Consider the following 18,251-nt stretch of genomic DNA (forward strand, 5'->3'; position numbering starts at 1 on the left):
ATCAATGTCGAAATGATCATTTGTATTTCAAAATGCAAATATAACCAGTATCGACAATATCATTTATTTCCTGATTGAATTCGCTGGAATTTATTTCAAAAAAGTCATAAATATATAAAATCACAGGACATCATCGCTTTTCGCATATTTAAACTAAATAAAAATCTAGTTAACCACAAGTGTCCTTACTTATGTTCATCCAGTTCTCAACAAGTTCCATGTTAATTATTTGTGAAATCCCCCTTAAGCCAAGACCCGACATTTCTTTATATTCCTTAAATTGTGCTGGAAAAATTGCAACGGATATTTTCTTACAAAGAGAAAGCCTCGGATTCATGTGATTTGTGTCCTTCTGAACATTTATTGTTTTACTTAAACGTGACGGCTCTATATTCTTTCGGTGTTGTAGCGCTTATATGGTTCGATCTTCTATATAAGTTTTCTTATTCTACCTTGCCTAACAATTGGAAAGAAGAACTTGGAAATAATTTAATATTCAACAAAAAATATCTATTTAATAACGATTTTGCCTGATTTGTTTTCAAACTTAGTAGCTTTAATGAACATAGCCTTCTTCAGACTGACCTCTTTAGGCATCAATCCCAAACTGACGACATGCACATATCACATTGCTCTTCAAACAACGCAGGCTTATAAGAGTTTCTAGTCACCACTTAAGTTCATCCGACTAAATCGCAATGCTTGATTTAACAGTCGACTTAACTGGAAGTCTAGACAGTACTAAATATTTCAAGTGCCTAGTGCTTTTTGATCCCTAAGCAATATCCTGTGTTCAATAAATGGCAGCCATAAATTCAACTTCAGGTATATTGCTTTGAAGTTGCCTTGAATTTTTGAATTTTTTGATTTTATGTTCTTTATGTCTTTGGCATTTGCCCAGTGCCATTAAATCGGGTTTTTGTTTAAACGTTTTGCTACTGAGCTTATTTCAGTAGCTTTTCGCATACAAATTGAAGGTGGTAAGTCGCAAAAAGGCAAATTTCACTTGAGGCCACGCTTATATACCCATGACCAAAAGAGAACAGTCCGGTAAGTCCAAAATGGTAGGCCTTTAAAAGTTCAAAACGATGCCTTTAATCACATTGTTTACTTTAACAGAGTTCTGAACAATCAGACCATTAATTATGATGCTTAAACAGAATTACAAGTATGGCATAACGATATACCTTAAGATTGAAATTAAACCAGAGTTAGCTGAAATACTCTTGTTTAAGAAATAACATATCTGAAGTGCCGTGTGTGAATTTCACAAAACGTAACAAATAAGTCTTGCTTTCTTTCTTGTACATCTATCTTTATTTCATGTTAAATTTGCTATTTGGGAATCTGTACTGCTAATTGTAGCTTCGTTAATATTCCTTCGAGTATATTGACTGGTCCAAAGTAACATTGAACGTTTGCTTAAAATGCATAATTCGCATGCGTTTGTTTTCAGAATTACGTGGCGTTCAATTATCCATTTATTCATTAATCTCAGATGCAACCGTGTTTGATATTCTTATTTTAGCTAATGTTTTACTCTAGCTAGCTTAAAAGCTTATTTCTAGTTTTTCAATAGTTACATGAATGACAACTGTCAACCAGCAATATGACGAATATGGCAAAGCGGAATTTAGCAATCACGATGCAATATAATATACCACGAATGTGTCATATTGTAATACCAGGAGGCTCTGCGCTAACAATGTCCAAAATTTCCGTTTTCTAAAAATGGTTGAATTGTTTCTAAAATAAATTTTAGATACGGAACGGTGACGGGTTGTTTCTGGTCGGGAGTTTCCGTGAAGATAAGAAACACTAAACTGCAAGTCTTTTAATCAACCACAAGCTCTAATTTTCTATTCTTGCGCATTGTAAACTCGTCTAGAACACGCTCACTGTCTAACTGTTTTTCCTGATAAACGTTGAGAAGCTCATATTCCGACAGTCTGTCAGTCGTCATGGTGTTTCGGTGGTAGGTCTTCACTCTCTTCATGACACTGACGGATCTCCCAGCACACGCAGTAGCTGTTGTTACATGCATATTGACGAGAACCCACAGCACCATGTAAATGGACAAGTACAGGTCTTGAGGAGTAGTACTGTTGATGCCCGGCAAGCTGGTTTTCTTTTGGGTTTCGCCGACATGAACTAACCTCATAAATACAGATAGTTTTCATAGGAAAACACAATGTTCTTGAACATATTCTTTACTTTGTTGTTAGCATTGTGTTAGAATATTAACACACATACGTGTAGCGTAAGTGATATGCCAATGATGAGTTATATTTATTTTCTGTTTCCATACTCTCCTTCTCCGAACTTCACTGCAAATATCATGTTAGATCTCGGCTATATGCTCCAAAGATCGAATCCACTACTTCTAAAATGTTCTCGTAGTGTCATTAGCAAGTATATGTTTTTTCAATAGGTGCTCGTGTCATTTGCATTCATATTTGGACGGTGACGTTGCCTTTGCAGAACGGAAAAGATGATTCCACGTTAATCTGCCGTGCTATACGTTGGGCACTTTTAAGGCCTTCCAAGACTGCTGAATCGTTTCTTCAGTTTTAATCATTGTTTTTTTCTAAGTTCGACTCCTGAAGAGCTCCAAGCAGATCACATTCCTTTTTCTGTAAATGGTCAGTTAAGTGTACCAGACCAGATATTCATCCTCTGTGTTTATCAGAGTTATGATGAAGTCAAATTTCGATATGGATGCAAGGTGAGATCTTGCTTTTGCATCACCCTCATTTGCTAGCGTTTTTTTGTGCTGTACACAAAACATAAAAGAGGATTTAAACACAACGCTTAAGCTTCATCCGCTTGTATATTTCAGCTTTCGCAAACTGAATCTGCATTTGAATGCTGACAGTCTCTTAGCAGAGTAATCAGCCAAAAGTCAAACACTTTTGCCTGGATGGTATCCATAACGTTCAGAACAAGCGGTTCACGGCATGCATGGATAATGGACAGGTCTAAGTTGTGTGCCTAGCAATATGTGTAGACAGCATCAGGGATCTGCTTAACACGGACCTGTAACTTATGTTTGCCGCCCCTTCTTATATCCTTTCCCTCTCATTTTTTTATTAATAATACCCTTTTCGGTCAACGTTTGTATAGAATGAACACATTTATTAGAGCTTCTCCTGTTGTTCGGCCGCATCCAGCGAAACCAAGGAATTATTCTCTGACGATGCACTGATCTATGTCATAAAAGTGAACACACAAAGACATGTGTTCAATTGTTGCACAGTCAGTAGCCCCATCTGCTATGAATCCTTTGTTGCAGTCGTTAACGGTGTCTTTACAATCTTTTCACCACATAATTATCTGAATAATTTCATTTTGTGTTTCCGGCGACGTTTTTTTTTTTTTTTTTTTTTTAGATTCTGTTCTAAGTAAGTGGTCTTGCAAAAGCGTATTCCTTATTCCTGTATAGTAGCAATCGCACGAAGTTTCCATCATTTTCTTTGTGTTGCTCACTTAGTGCTTATTGTTGATATCCACAAAGAATTATTGTGTCTATTATACATTTCAGTTTACGTCTGTTTTAAGTCACAGCAGTTTCATACCTGTCAGACAATTTGCATGAGACGTCTTTCGCTTTACAGTGCGCTTTCTTCGGGAGTTGTCTGCTGCAAGTAGCGAACTCTGGTGTGTTTTGTTATCTTGTGCCTTGTTACTAATTCTCCCAGGCTACTCCAGTCATTGATTGGTGATCTCCCGAGAGCATCCTCCTTTGAATCACCACTTTAAGGACCGCATATCTGCAAGTAATGTAGTATACGTTGTTTTTGCTAGTAGAGAACATTAACCAGGCATTCGAAGCAAACCAGTAACGCTGAAGTCGTCTTAAACTTGATCTGACCAATCGGCATGTACAGTTGAAGAATGATGACGTATTGTATTACAACAAAACGAGATACATAAAGATACATGTAGTTGTAAACCAAGAAATCGTCTGTCACGCTTTTAAATCCGAAAAATATAGATTTTGTTTGAAAACAAACCACGTGACCTTGCTACGTAATCTTGAGCGCCAAAAATATTTAAGTTTACTACAGTTTTCAAAAAAACAACAAATTAACATTTATTTAACATGATTTCTTTAAATCATATGAAATGAAATTCATCAACCAGTTCGGTTGCTTTAAACTTGCTGCACCCCTACCATAGGTCAAGTTTTATTGCAGATTTGAACATTGTAAATTTAAAGCACTTTCGTACTTTGTGTGCAGGTAGCTACGCGCCTACAGATTATCACAACTCCGGTTAAATACACTGACTGGAATATAGCATTAAACAGGAAAATTAATACAAATTTTAACCCTGATGTTGCTCAGATGATGATCTAAGTATACCATATGACAAGATGTACAAGTTAGAAAGCAAAATGTAAATTTTGCTTCAATAACGATCCATATAATATAACATTAAATACAAATATAATAAAATTACAAATACTGTAAAGGTATATCACCTCGAGGCTAAATCTCGCGATATAAACGAAATTAATAGTCTTCTATTTTGTAGGCAATCGATATGTTTAAAAGGGAAAAGAAACCTCAGTCGAGTATTGCACAATGGGTGTCTGAACATTTGAATACACGAATAAGTATAGAGCTAGATGTTTATACGATCAGGAAGTATCTAGATGCATACTGTTGAAAAGATATGAAAATATGTGGACTACTGTCGTTAATCTCGCTCTTTTTCTCGTGAGTATTACGTATTCATACTTTATTCTTTTAAGAATTATTTTTTCTTTTAATGTTTAACATCATGTAAGTTCATGTATTTTATGTTTGTATTTAATTACAACAAAACGAGATACATAAAGATACATGTAGTTGCAAACCAAGAACTCGTGTGTCACGCTTCTAAAATCCGAAAAATATAGAATTCATTTGAAAACAAACCACGTGACCTTGCTACGTAATCTTGAGCGCCAGAAATATATAAGTTTACTACAGTTTTCAAAAAACAACAAATTAACATTTATTTAACATGATTTCTTTAAATCATATGAAATGAAATTCATCAACCAGTTCGGTTGCTTTAAACTTGCTGCACCCCTACCATAGGTCAAGTTTTATTGCAGATTTGAACATTGTAAGTTTAAAGCAGCTTCGTACTTTGTGTACAGGTAGCTGGACAATGTGTCTTTTACTTAAACTAAACAAGGAGATATAACTTCGTAATAAGTAAAATGGTGCACAGTCTTATATTGCCATCTATTTAGGTTCAAAATTTCAATCAATTTCTTCCGAGTTCTGCCCTAGACAAAAAAGAATCTATATGCAAAACATCCTTTCAAAATATGTTACAGTTACATGCATTGTCGTTTATCAGTAGTCGAAGTTAAAGTTAATTCCTGTTAGTAGTTTCTGAGTAATGCTTAGGACAAACTTTGTTTTAGCAAAAACAATATGCAAGCGAAGAGAACTATGTGCAAAAATGCCAACTCGTTGAAATTTGTGTAATGAGAAGACCTGCTCATTACCATTCCTAAATCCTACAATTCTACAATTACTACCAGTAGTAGCAAATTAAGCTTTTACAAATTTCAATCTTTTTGATAATCAAGGCACTGAATGTGCTGATGTGGCGATTGTCAAGAGTAACATTCTTGAAGTAAATGGATAAATGATTAAAAAGGTTGGGACAAACTGGGTGGCAAGTAGAATGTATAACTTACCTTCAAAGTAGCTTTTACAAAAAAAGAAACAAAAAAGCAACAACTTCACCTTATACCGCCAATTTTATTTGGTCTCTCAACATGTTTTGTAAATTTAACCAAGCTGAATAAATCTGTCTATACCGAAAAGAAAATTGTAAACAGTTTAGATTGTTTTAGACATGATTCACGGTACGATGCCACCAACACATTCTTATATTGTAAACACTGTTTTGTCGTTGCCACATGTAGGCAAACTTCACTGCCAAGCGAAAACAATATGTGAAGTTTCTTCCAATATATACATATGTTGACAATAAAAAGAGGGCAAAAAGGCGCACACTGCAGCAAATCTCATTAAAAAAATATTTCCTTTGTGCGAGCACACATTGGCTTGTCGAGTTTAAGTAAAGGCTAAAGTATGTCAAAGTCTTTTGAAAAATAGACATGAGCTGTCATTAAATGAAAGATATGAAACAGTTTTCCTCTTTATTGTTTTAAAAGATTAAATAAAGAAATAATACAAGACAAAATAACAGAACTTATTTCTGTGTAATGATAGAATTGCATTTGTGTGACACGGTTGAAAAGGGGCGGTACTTCGCTGTTCCATTCATTGGTACAATGACGCGTAGTTCCCGTTCGTATGTAAAACTGAAGCCTTTCTTAATGAATTTGAGAAAAACCTGTATTACAATAAGTGTGCAGAAAACTTGCCATTTTGAACGGGTCATCCAAGATCGCATAAATGCCCCCGAAATGAATTTCAATCCTTAATATACTTCAAATAGTCAAAGCGTAACAGTAAAATCTTTTTTGTTTAACCTTCACTTGCAATTAACTCGCGAGATGGAAGTAATGTTAATATATCCTAATACAAATAGGTTTATCCGTTACTGTTCTGAAACTTGCTAATTGTATTAAAATCTCCAAATTGCATTACATATTCTTAGATAATGGCAGGCATTTATCGGTTATAGTTTTAAGCTATTAAAAATATTTTTGGATACAATTTTAAAGATTTGACAAAAAGTAAGAGCATGCTTGTCGCGACTACAGCCGTTTAGCGCTTTCATGGCACAAGGACGACGAAAAAGTTACCCCTATGCTTGTACATTGTATTATCCAATAGCAAAAAGTAGCGCTGAATATTGTGTGTTTTTATTATAATATTTATGCAAAAAACTACAGAAACAAGCTCAGTAGCAAACGTTTAAACATAAACCCGGTTTAATGGCACTGGGTAAACGCCAAATATCAAGTATAAGCCTATCAATATCCTTTTCCATATCAAACAAACAGTATTGAAAAATGCGTATCGCCATAATGTCGTTTTCTGATTTCGTATCATACGAGTACCGTGTGTACTCAGGGAGCTGCTTTCGTGCCGCTAAAAATAGCGTGATAGAAATCCCTGGTAGAACCTGTCAACTTTTAAATACTTAAAATTATCTGACTTTCTCACGCTCCAGAAGCATGTTAATATGCAGGAACATGGTTCTTCAAAGAAACATGAGGGTTAGCACCGACCAGAGAACACTTCCTATGTATCTAAACAACTAGTTGTTTGCCATTTCGAAGTTCATATAAATAAATTGAATATTACGATAAAATGCTTTTCTAGTGATCTTCAACACGTCTCGTTCGGTAAGTAAACGTGTATCCGTTTCGACCTGCGCTCTCGATGGACACGCATTTACACACCGAACTCGACATGATACAGGTCACCAGAAAAGCGTACTATCATAATATCCCCTATATATACGGAATATCCGTCTCAATGTAGGTCATCAGCAGTTCACAATAAAGTCATGCATATGTTCTTATATATCATATACAGTCACCTAAAGTATTCGCAATTTAGTGCGACCAGTAGAGCTGCTTAATATATTTGCATGAACAGGCGCGCAATAATCGTATAATTCTGCCCGGAAAAAAATAGAAAAAAGTTCTACAAGTTTACAATTTGAAGTTTGATATTTATATATGTAAAAATCGTCGGAAGGGAGCAGTACGACATAAACGTTGTTGTACTATTATATTATGTTATAATGGGCTCGAACAGGCTTTTCCCCTGGAATTTATAGAAGAAATTATTACAATATATACGGCTATTTTCATAACATCATAAGAAATGCGAAAAATATATGGTTAAATATAAATACAGATAAAACGTTTCGTTTTATTATATCTCAAAACAATACACTGTAATGTACCGTTTTAATTATTTCTCTTTTAACAGATTTCAGCTCATGCAGATGATAGTATCTTTGAAATATTGGGCGAGCTTGAATTCGAATGCCCACATGGTGAGTACAAAACAGTTTATTTATATTCAACACTTTAACAGTTTATTTTAATGTAACACTTAAAATTGATTTGTACAACACATTTCCATAATATATAACGCCTATAGTACAGTGCAGTACATCTACTTGTAAAAACTAGAATCTGTGCATGCAATGCAGCAGGGTGAGGAATCACGTGCTATACAAGCAAATCTAGAATATTTCACACGCGAAGAAGCAGAACATAGCATAATCTTTTATAGGCTAAGAAATACATTCATATCTTTTCTGTCAACAAAGTTATTTAGAAATTGTTGTCACTAGCTTGTTTGTTTACATTGGTTGCGATCCGTGGTGACCCAAGTGAGAACCCCTTTGAAGTAACGTGATTCTTTTCCCAGAATACCTTGTATAAGACAGTACATTACTGTGCATTAAATGCCTTATCCATAGAGGCCCGTTGTTTTTAAAAGGGGCATTTTAGTGGAAAACTTTGAACAGTACAGTACATTAATTAGTTCTTCATTGTGCAATTCAATTTTATTTCATGAGTGGCGCTTTTTAGAGTATAGCGCGAATTCAAAAGCAATAAAAATGTGCGTAACGCATTGCACAATACAATGCATTTAAAGGTAACGAATTGTACAGTTCAGTGCATGTATGTACATGATAAACGCCTTAGAATATAATTGAATGTTGTGTAATGCTTTTAATAATACATTTTGTAAAACGTCTTACAATAAAATGCATTGATGTGTAACGATTCGGGGCTTTTTCTTCGTACATTTATTTTTTAACAACGTTTTTAAAATAATGCATTTATATCCAAAAATCTAAATGGATTTGATACTTTGCAAATTCATTCATTTTATTTATTACCAGGCTGGATAATTCACAAAGCCAACTGTTATAAGAAAGTTGTTGTTGAGATGACGTTCAACGAGGCGTCCACGACGTGTAATCTGTACGTATGACGTTATGAAATAGTAAACTATTTTAGTACATAAGATTGATAACATTCATAAGAATTATTTAGTATGTCTGAAATAGTTATCTAAATCACTGAACACTTAACATGTCTGATTGCTACAAACTTCACCAGGCCTTCACAATAATTGACATTAATAGTTTGATTTTATAATAAGTTCATAAAGTAAGATATTTTATTGGGCCTCAAGAAGTATTCCGATCATGGATCTTGTACATATAGCAGAGGAAACTGTTTTAACATTATTTTCATTAGTTATAGAAAGAAGTCCAATCAAATGCTGGTACATGCTTTTTAGGGAGGGCGCTCATATGCTGTACTTGGCGAATGAGATTGAATATGACGAGGTCATAGCCCACAACGCGCCAGGAATGAACATATGGATGGGTAAGTAAGGATGTGTAGTAAAGATGTGTTATCTCTTTCCACTGTTGCCGATATTCAAGGAAGATTTCACAACATGATTCTTGTCTTGTGCTTACCCATGGAAATGCTTACGCCAGATTAACTTTAACGACTATACAATATCACTTATTACGTACTTTGTAGTGCGAGTCTATACTTTGCTTTATTTTCTTTACCTTTATTATAAAACAAACACGGAAAATTCTGTTAAAGCTGCACTCTCACATATATAGCATTTTTACATTTTTTTTGTATTTTTGTTTTGGAAAGAGATTTTTTGCGTAAATATCTGCAAATCAATTATATATGATTGCTGACAAAAAATCCGATCGTAGATTTTCATATTTCCGTTCGAAAATTGATGTTTTATGCCTTAAACCGTTACTAACGGTTTAGGAAAAATACATAAAACATCAATTTTTGAACTTAAGTATTAAAACCTGCGATCTTATTTTTTGTCACCAATCTTATACATAGGATTTTCGCAAAAAATTGGCTCCTTCCAAGACAAAAAATAAAAAAAAGTTGTCAAAGCGTTCCATCTGTGAGAGTGCAGCTTTAAAATAAAGAGGCCAATGTTACTGATACTTTTTGCATTATGCGTTTAGGCTTCGAGACGAATGGAACCCACATTGGTCGTAACGTTACTGGTTTCGACACTCCGAGCGATCGGATTCCACGTTGGGCTAACAACGAGCCCGCCCCAAACATGCACGGCGTTGACTGTATTCTGGTCGACTATATGAAGGGGCTTATGGTTAGGGCCTGCGACGAGTTGCATCCTTTCTTCTGTAAAAGAAGAGCCTGTCTCAAAGGTAATTGGAATAAGTGTTTGTTATCATTTTTAAAAAAAGTATCCTATAACACTGTTCCTATATATTTCATGTATCACGGGTCACGTATACAGCTTCGATAGGATAATCTACGTTTACGTCATATATCTCCACTATTTGTTAACAAGTTTAAGAATATTAACTGGATCAATGGCACTGTTATTATATTAAACCGTCATGTTTTCAATAAACCATTGATCTAATTGATAAAGGCATATGTTAAACCCTAAGGTTACATGTCCTGCGACACGGCTACGAAGTGTGTTCGTGAGGTGAGAAAGTGTGACGGGAAACTTGACTGTTTGGACACAAGGGATGAATTGGACTGTCGTAAGTTACCAAAGTCTTGTTTTATATGACTGTATCTAGTAAATTGCTTTTTCATATACGTCTGTGAACACCAAAAGTTCATATTTCACTCGTGGCTACATCACTCATAAAATATAAATTTTGTTCCTCACTCTGTGAAATATGTTACGATCTTACATTGAAACAAACTCGGTGAAATATGTTACGATCTTACATTGAAACAAACTCGGTGAAATATGTTACGATCTTACATTGAAACAAACAATTATCCTCTATATATACTCAAATTGTACCAATGGTTCACGGTTTTGGTACGTTCGTTTTCCCACAATATCCTGCAAACTTAATAAATCAGATAAGATAATTCCAAATAGATGGGCTGTTAAGGATTCCGACCAACACATAGATTAGTTCTCTGATCGTTCCACTTTCCTGAGTGGTAACTGCTGGTGCCTTGAGACCTCATATACGTTTGGTTTCAGTAGAACAACTATTCGCTTACTGATTTCTTACATGTAAGATAAATGACCGCAATTCAAGTGCTTATTCATAAAGGTATTTCAGTTTGCATATTTATTTTTTACTTCAAATGCAATCTGACAAATGATGTTTGATGAAATCTTTGAAGGCCAAGTAAAGGTGTTTGTTATAATAAATATGGCAACAATTATTTATATTCTTTTACTGCGTGCAAAAATATTTCGAAATATACCAAATTGATATGGGGTCACCAGACATCTATACCTAGCATTTATGTGGGGCTGATTTCTTTATTTCCGTATTAGAATCATTCGCCAACGATCGTATCATGTGGCTGTATTTTTTCTAAATTATTTATTTTTGTTTTAATGAGATATAACAATTGTGTTTTTGAATTTAAAAAAAACATATGATGATAAGATTTTCTTATACTTGCTAAGTAATCAACTTTGCTAAAGTTGCTCCATTATCAATGAAAAAAGATCAGAAATACCGGCCTTACGATAAACTGTTAAAAGATATTTGAAAGGATTATCTATTCTACTTTACAGCTAATGATATGAACTATATAGACGTGGAAACCTCGGGAACTTTTTCTACTCGCACCCTGTATTCTGGTCAGCAAAGAATTTGGACAATGAAAGCTCCCATTGGACGACGAATTAAGCTTTACGTAAGTAAAACATAAGTGATGAGATATTATAACCATGAATAAAACAACCCGCAAAATCCTTGTATTATGTAAACCAAATGTAAGGGTGTCTGAGCCTCCTAATTCGGGAAAAATCATGAATAGTATGGTTCCTGTTTGAAGCTTAATTCCGTAACTTGTTTTTGAACATACGCATCATAAGTTGTTATTCACAAATCTAACAACAACAGACAGATATACTACACACATCTTTTTCAAATTGTATTGGTAAATGGGGTAAAGACGTGTGGGGCGATGTCCATTCAATTTAACAAAATGTTTATGCAATTGATAGCAATATTCAATTTGGTCACCTGACACAACTTAAAACTTAAAAATACTCGACCGGTATTGTTTACCGCTTAATTAAAGTTTACCAGTATCATTTTTATTAATATATATTACTTATAGATGATTTACCTTAAATATACAATGGACCTAAACAATATGCAACACAATGAGTGCCGCCATTCTTACTTTAAGCACAGGAAACTATGGGTGTTTGTATTTTTTGCTTTTCAAATGTTAAAATATGTAAATTGTGCTTTTTTTATTGTTTTTAGGTGCCCTCTATGACTCTCGAAACGAATGTGGCGTTTTTAGAAGTATGGACTGGTAATATTACATTTGCTGTTTCTCGGCTCATAAAGAGGTTTACTGGAACTGTAAGTGCGGGCGTTTATCTGTATTCAGATAACAACTACATGACTGTTCGTCTATACGCCAACAACCTTCAGCAAAACTTCGACGCAAAAACATTGAGTTATACCGCAGGTATGTAAAATGTTCACACATATCTATCCTATGGGATTCAGTTGAAATGTTTTATAACCTTAGGTTTACAGCATGATTACAAAGACAATCGTAATGATTACTCTGATAATGTTTAAACAGGAATCTCTTCTTTTCTTTAATTTATTAATATTCATATATGTTTTCCAATTAATTCCAATTAATTCATAGCTCGCGAGTTGACTAAACATCCATTATCTTTCTTTATAATAAAAAAGTTTGTTTGGAAAATAAACATTAACATAACTAATTTACCTTACGATTTCCAGATAATACAAACATATATCTTGGGTACAAGGACCTTGATGCAACGGTCGTGTTGACTCCACTGATCTTCCCTTACCAGGGATTGGAATATAAACCAGAAGGTCTACACCTGCGTCGGAGAATTACAGCTCATGGAGGAGATTATATTACATACTATGTAAGCGATTTTCCATTTGCCTCGTTTTTTCCACAAGAATTAGCTGAGTCTGCTCTGATTGAGCGTCTGTCATTATCCCTTAATTATCTTAATTATTATCATGATATCTAATGTTTGTTTAGTAAAATCAAGGTTAAGTACGAAATTTGGCTGAGTGAGAAAATAATTCAGTTATTTGCTTAATAACTTTCTTCGAATTTAGTGTTGGTTAAGGTGGGAGGTATCGACGTCAAAAAAATTGCATGGCCATAAAAGGTAAATGTACACTGAGCACTGACAACCCATTTTGAGTATATCTTTAAAAGTATGCAGATCCGGTTTGGAGTACTTAGATATAACCAGGGAGGATAAGTCTGACTAAACAACACTGATTTCTGGAATTTCTTAAAGACACTGTTCGCCATTGATAATAGGTTGAGCCAATAGATAAGACGAAACCCACATCAGGAAAGATACGCGGCGGGATGACATACCTAGAACCTGGTGATGTCCGAGTGACCGGACGTAACGAACTGCATATCACAATGGAAGGCGTTCCTGAAAATCTCCAACTTATGTACAAATCAGGTATGACGCAAATCAACACCTATTATGTAACACATTTATCTTCCATGGTTATTGTTTAGCAACATACTGGATATGTCTCAAACGAACAAATCAGGTATTATATGTAGAAAAAATGAGATATGTTGCATAACATGAAAATCAAGTATGTATTAAGCAAATAGCTATGTTTGTTGCATTGTAACATATTAATCATGTTAAAAAATGCAAACGTCATGAATGTTGCTAGGCAAAAACCGTGTGTTTTCCTTTGCAACGTATCATCTTTGTTACAAAATAGCATACCATGTAGGCATATAAGCCACCAAGGACGGTGTGTTTCAAATAAAACAATCATTTGTGAATCTACAATTGCTACATTCGAATAGGAAAGCAACAAATAAGGTCTGTTGTGAATCAACAATACGTGCATATTTACTGAAAAGCATCAAATCAGGTATGCTGCTAAACGACAATAAATGCATAAAAATTGGTAAGCAAAAAGTCAGGTATGTTGCAAATAAATAATAGGTTAATGTTAATTGGCAAATATCTATTCAGGAATGTTGCCAATCGACAATAAGTGCATTTAAATTGGTAAGCTACAAATCCGATGTGTTTCGAATGAACAATTGATGCATGTTAAATAATACCCATCAAATTAGATATGTTTTCAATTATCAATAGGTTCACTTGAATGAAGGAATTTTGTGAATGAACATATATATAGCCAATTCTTATCAACGAGTATAAATTTGATGTTTGGATAAAAGCCGTTTTTGAATGAATCACACATATCCTTACACCGACAGGCTGTGGTGACATTACGCTGATGCATGAGTATGGTACAATAAAACTGTTTGACGAACTGATTCCAAACAATGCAACGTGTACGTGGACATTAAAAGGGGGAGAAGCAGTTGGTCGAGGACTGGCGTTAAAGTTCATGAACGACCTGTACGACGATCCTCGTACAACATTGGCAACAAAGTCCATGGATATCTTTACGGTAAGCAATAAGCAATGTAACTGAACGTTTAAAAACCTAAATGGTTACAAAGTACGTATGAATATTAACACATATTATGTTTTACGTTTCAAATATTTGCAAAATTGCGACCGATATATTTCATAACTGCACGACAAATTAAAATCATGGATTATTATTTTGAATCACGTTCAAACAGATTGAAGGCTCAGGAGGGACTAAGACTGGGGTGGAGAATTATCCTGAGATGATTTACCATAGTTCGGATGGTACCTTTAAAGTCACTTTTCAATCTGATGTTGCCCTTAATTCAAAGAGTTCTAGTTTCGACTTCGGAGCAGGTATTTATTTTCATTGGCTTTTTATTTATAAATATCGGGTATCTAGTTTAATGTTTTTTTAACGATAACGGTAGTTGTATTGTAAATATCATTGATATCGCTGTCCTTTAAATTTGGCCATGATAAAAAATAACATTTGTGATAGTAAGCATGTTGCCAGCGACAATATGCACATGTTTAGCAAGGTTCATAACTCCAGATTTAATAAGATTTAGGTTATGCTTCATGACAAAACAGTAAAGAAGAGCGTTGGCGTTAGCATGCTCTTGTTAGGTTTTCACATAAATATTTATTTCATATTTGAACATATCTTTTGATTTTAAATGCAATTCTGGGATACATATTGTTGACACAGAACAGCAAGAGATAGATTCATGTAGATCTGAAGGGTAACGTTTGTATGCATCTCAAATAACAATATTTATTTACAATCCATAAACATCTGAACATTTTTTCTGAGAGTTTTTTTGCATGCTCAGAATACATTTAGATCTACCACAAAAGCTGTTGAATAAATAAATTATGTTGGTTTGTGTAAGTTTCTGTTAAAATTTATTTTACGATGAGTTTGTATTACATAATTCTCTTCTATACAGACTGCCCAATGCTTGATGTTTCCGAGCAAACGAAAATGAATAAAAACACGACTTACTTTGATGAAGATGTCCTGTTGACATGCCCTACTGGATACGACTTTCACCTTGAGAAATATGCATCCAGAACGTCGCTTACACTAAGGTGTACTAAAGGATCATGGTACATTGATGATGATAAACTTGCTGCAATTCCAGAATGCAAGAGTAAGAAAATTATTTAGAATGCGTTTTATTACACACTGAATATCAACAAAATAAAAAGGCAAACAGTTGTCATCGTGAGGTTAAAAGAACATAGTTCCTAAATTGGCTTATTTTGAAGCGACATTTGTTATTGTATTTCGTAAAACTGAATGCATTTCCTATGACGTATTCCTTTTAAACAAATTGTTAATTACATTTACAGATTATTTGTTCATGAATGAGTAAGTTGCACATCGAAAAACAATTTGTTCTGTTTTGTTTATGCCCTAATGTCATTTTAGATTCCTTAGAAAGGTGGCTGATGTAATATTGTATATTTTCCTGCTTGAAATGCTAAAAATGTTAAACTTGACCACTACTGTAGCGAAGAGGTCTCGTGGAATAAGTGTCAAACTCTCACCAAAGAGGGATCGATCCTAAGCAGGTCACTTTCTCATGACCTCTCAAAAGGGAAAACAATACTGGTTTACACACAGGAAACGAACTTAATGGTCATTTGCATCAGGCTCCATTGAAAGTATAACATGCCTTTATATTTATATAATGTTTCAACTTCATCATTGCAGTGGTATTTTGTGGCGCTCCTCCGAAAGTTAACAATGCATATGTTACTTACGCCTCTGGCGGTTCATATATGTCAGTCGCTACTTACGCTTGCAATCCGGGATTCAATATGGCGGGCGGACCAAATGCAACCTGCATGGATAGCGGCGAATGGGGGGGATATCCTTCATGCTCTTGTAAGTAGTGAAATCTTATGACAGTCTGAGCCTATTTTTCAGTATTATGACTTTACACATGAGTGCGTTACCGCACATGTTGGAGGTTCTATTTAATCATTTAAAAACATCTTCGATAAAACATCAACTATTTTTTTGATCGGACTGTAAGTCAAGTGACCATTACACGTCATGGAATGAATGATGACTTTCTAAGAGAAAATATTGTATTGATAATCTTTTCTTATTATCAAAATATACCATTTCCTTCAATAACTGTATAGATTGTTATACTATTGCTTTAAGATAATGTACGCAATATAATAGTACCAAAAGAGATACAGTCATATGACTTTTCAATGATCAATTATAGTTTTCAAATTCACGCTCAAGTTTAACGCATTTGAAAGGAAATGCATTATAAAAATGAAATCTTTTTAACATAGAATTAAAAGTTGTGATGTTGAACGTTTTAAAATATTGTTGCCTTAATTCATTCATTGGAGGTGATTATATCATTACTTATTGGTTATATCTAATAGTCAAATCGAGTATCCCTCTCTTATAAGGTTGTATTAAAGTTTAAAACCTATTGTTTTATTGTTAGCGACAAGCTGTAATGCATTACCGGACAACCTCGTACTAAACGGAAGGCTAGAAATACGCGGAGGTAACACTTTCACTGGAGGGAACGCTGATTTTGACACAGTTGTACAGTTTTTCTGCAATGATGGCTACGAACTGGTGGGTACAGTACGGACCCATTGCAATGCCAGCGGCTGGACACACGGGACTACTCCTCCGACTTGTCAACGTATGCAAATTTATTTTACTTACATTACCGTTTATGTTTATCATTCTAAATTCAAAGAGTTTGAATATGTTCTTTATTGTAAATCGTTCATTATAATAAAACTAAGATTATTGTTCATTGTTCTTTTTATACAAGTAGGCCATACTATGATAAAAATGACAATGTTTATATAAATCCACATTAATATGATTTTTTTCGTTTTTAATCTTAAAGTGTGCCAGTGAGCTAATCAATGAAAGAGAGGTGCAAAAGTTCAGTGTTACTGTGCATTGTGATCCAATAATAGACGCTAAATATATACTATTTGTTTTTGATAGGATTTTTCATAGCCGATAAACATTGTTTGAGCAGCAGTAGGTTACACAAATCAAATGTTATAAACATATACAAATACATGTTTTGGTGCATATTTAAGATAGCATGGGCGACGTACGGACAAATATGGCAAATAGCTATAACAAATTGATAAATGCTTTTCCAGGACTATCATGTGAGAAACCAAGCTTGCCGAACGGGGTATATAATCCTGTTGGAGAAATACAATTTGAAGACACTCTGACAGCAACTTGCAACGCAGGGTATCAGTTCAAAGACAACCCAGGCAGCCTGTCGTTGACAATGACCTGCCGAGCAGATCAAACCTTTGACACAGTGGATGAGTGCATAGGTAACTAAAATACTGATATACCACCGATAAACGTAGTCCGTTCCAATTTTCCTTTTCCGGAGCATAACTTGAGAAAACTACTGGAAGGTAATTATTTAAACTTCATACAATAGAAAAGCACAAAGAGAGAAAGTGCACATAACAATCAATAACTATGTATTAGCCATGTACAGAGTGAATTCCCCTTACCTTCTTTTTTCTTGTCCGGAGTAGACCTTGTATATAACTTAATTTAATTTAATTGAACATTACATTTTAGAACATAAATAAAGAAAGTACCATTAGTTACCTTTTCCTGTAAAGAGCATAACTTGAAAACTTCTTGATGGAATCAAAGACGAATTCATACAATTCGGAAACATACTGATTGGAACTGTAGTGCAAAATAACCAAAGGTCCATTTTAGCCAAAAAAGAGTTATTAACCTTTGCTGTGTATTTATGTAGTCAAACAAACCACGGACAATAACTTGAAAACGTCAGAATATTT

The 18,251-nt window shown here is 34.4% G+C and overlaps 1 protein-coding gene across 1 annotated transcript in view; it reads left to right on the forward strand.

Annotated features, from left to right (window-relative positions):
• The first annotated feature begins 4,604 nt into the window (after nucleotides 1–4,604).
• LOC128221951 (uncharacterized) overlaps nucleotides 4,605–18,251 on the forward strand; it is a 44,088-nt gene continuing 30,441 nt past the window's right edge. The window contains exons 1-16 of the mRNA XM_052930670.1: nucleotides 4,605–4,721; nucleotides 7,923–7,989; nucleotides 8,851–8,932; nucleotides 9,255–9,343; nucleotides 9,970–10,176; nucleotides 10,426–10,524; nucleotides 11,535–11,656; nucleotides 12,238–12,448; nucleotides 12,736–12,890; nucleotides 13,304–13,457; nucleotides 14,246–14,442; nucleotides 14,621–14,762; nucleotides 15,359–15,562; nucleotides 16,129–16,302; nucleotides 16,889–17,095; nucleotides 17,577–17,762. Coding sequence (XP_052786630.1) covers nucleotides 4,686–4,721; nucleotides 7,923–7,989; nucleotides 8,851–8,932; nucleotides 9,255–9,343; nucleotides 9,970–10,176; nucleotides 10,426–10,524; nucleotides 11,535–11,656; nucleotides 12,238–12,448; nucleotides 12,736–12,890; nucleotides 13,304–13,457; nucleotides 14,246–14,442; nucleotides 14,621–14,762; nucleotides 15,359–15,562; nucleotides 16,129–16,302; nucleotides 16,889–17,095; nucleotides 17,577–17,762 — 2,332 coding nt within the window. The 5' untranslated portion in view covers nucleotides 4,605–4,685. The remainder of the gene's footprint in view (nucleotides 4,722–7,922; nucleotides 7,990–8,850; nucleotides 8,933–9,254; nucleotides 9,344–9,969; nucleotides 10,177–10,425; nucleotides 10,525–11,534; nucleotides 11,657–12,237; nucleotides 12,449–12,735; nucleotides 12,891–13,303; nucleotides 13,458–14,245; nucleotides 14,443–14,620; nucleotides 14,763–15,358; nucleotides 15,563–16,128; nucleotides 16,303–16,888; nucleotides 17,096–17,576; nucleotides 17,763–18,251) is intronic.

Source organism: Mya arenaria, chromosome 2, assembly GCF_026914265.1.
Source record: "Mya arenaria isolate MELC-2E11 chromosome 2, ASM2691426v1".
NCBI lineage: Eukaryota > Metazoa > Mollusca > Bivalvia > Myida > Myidae > Mya > Mya arenaria.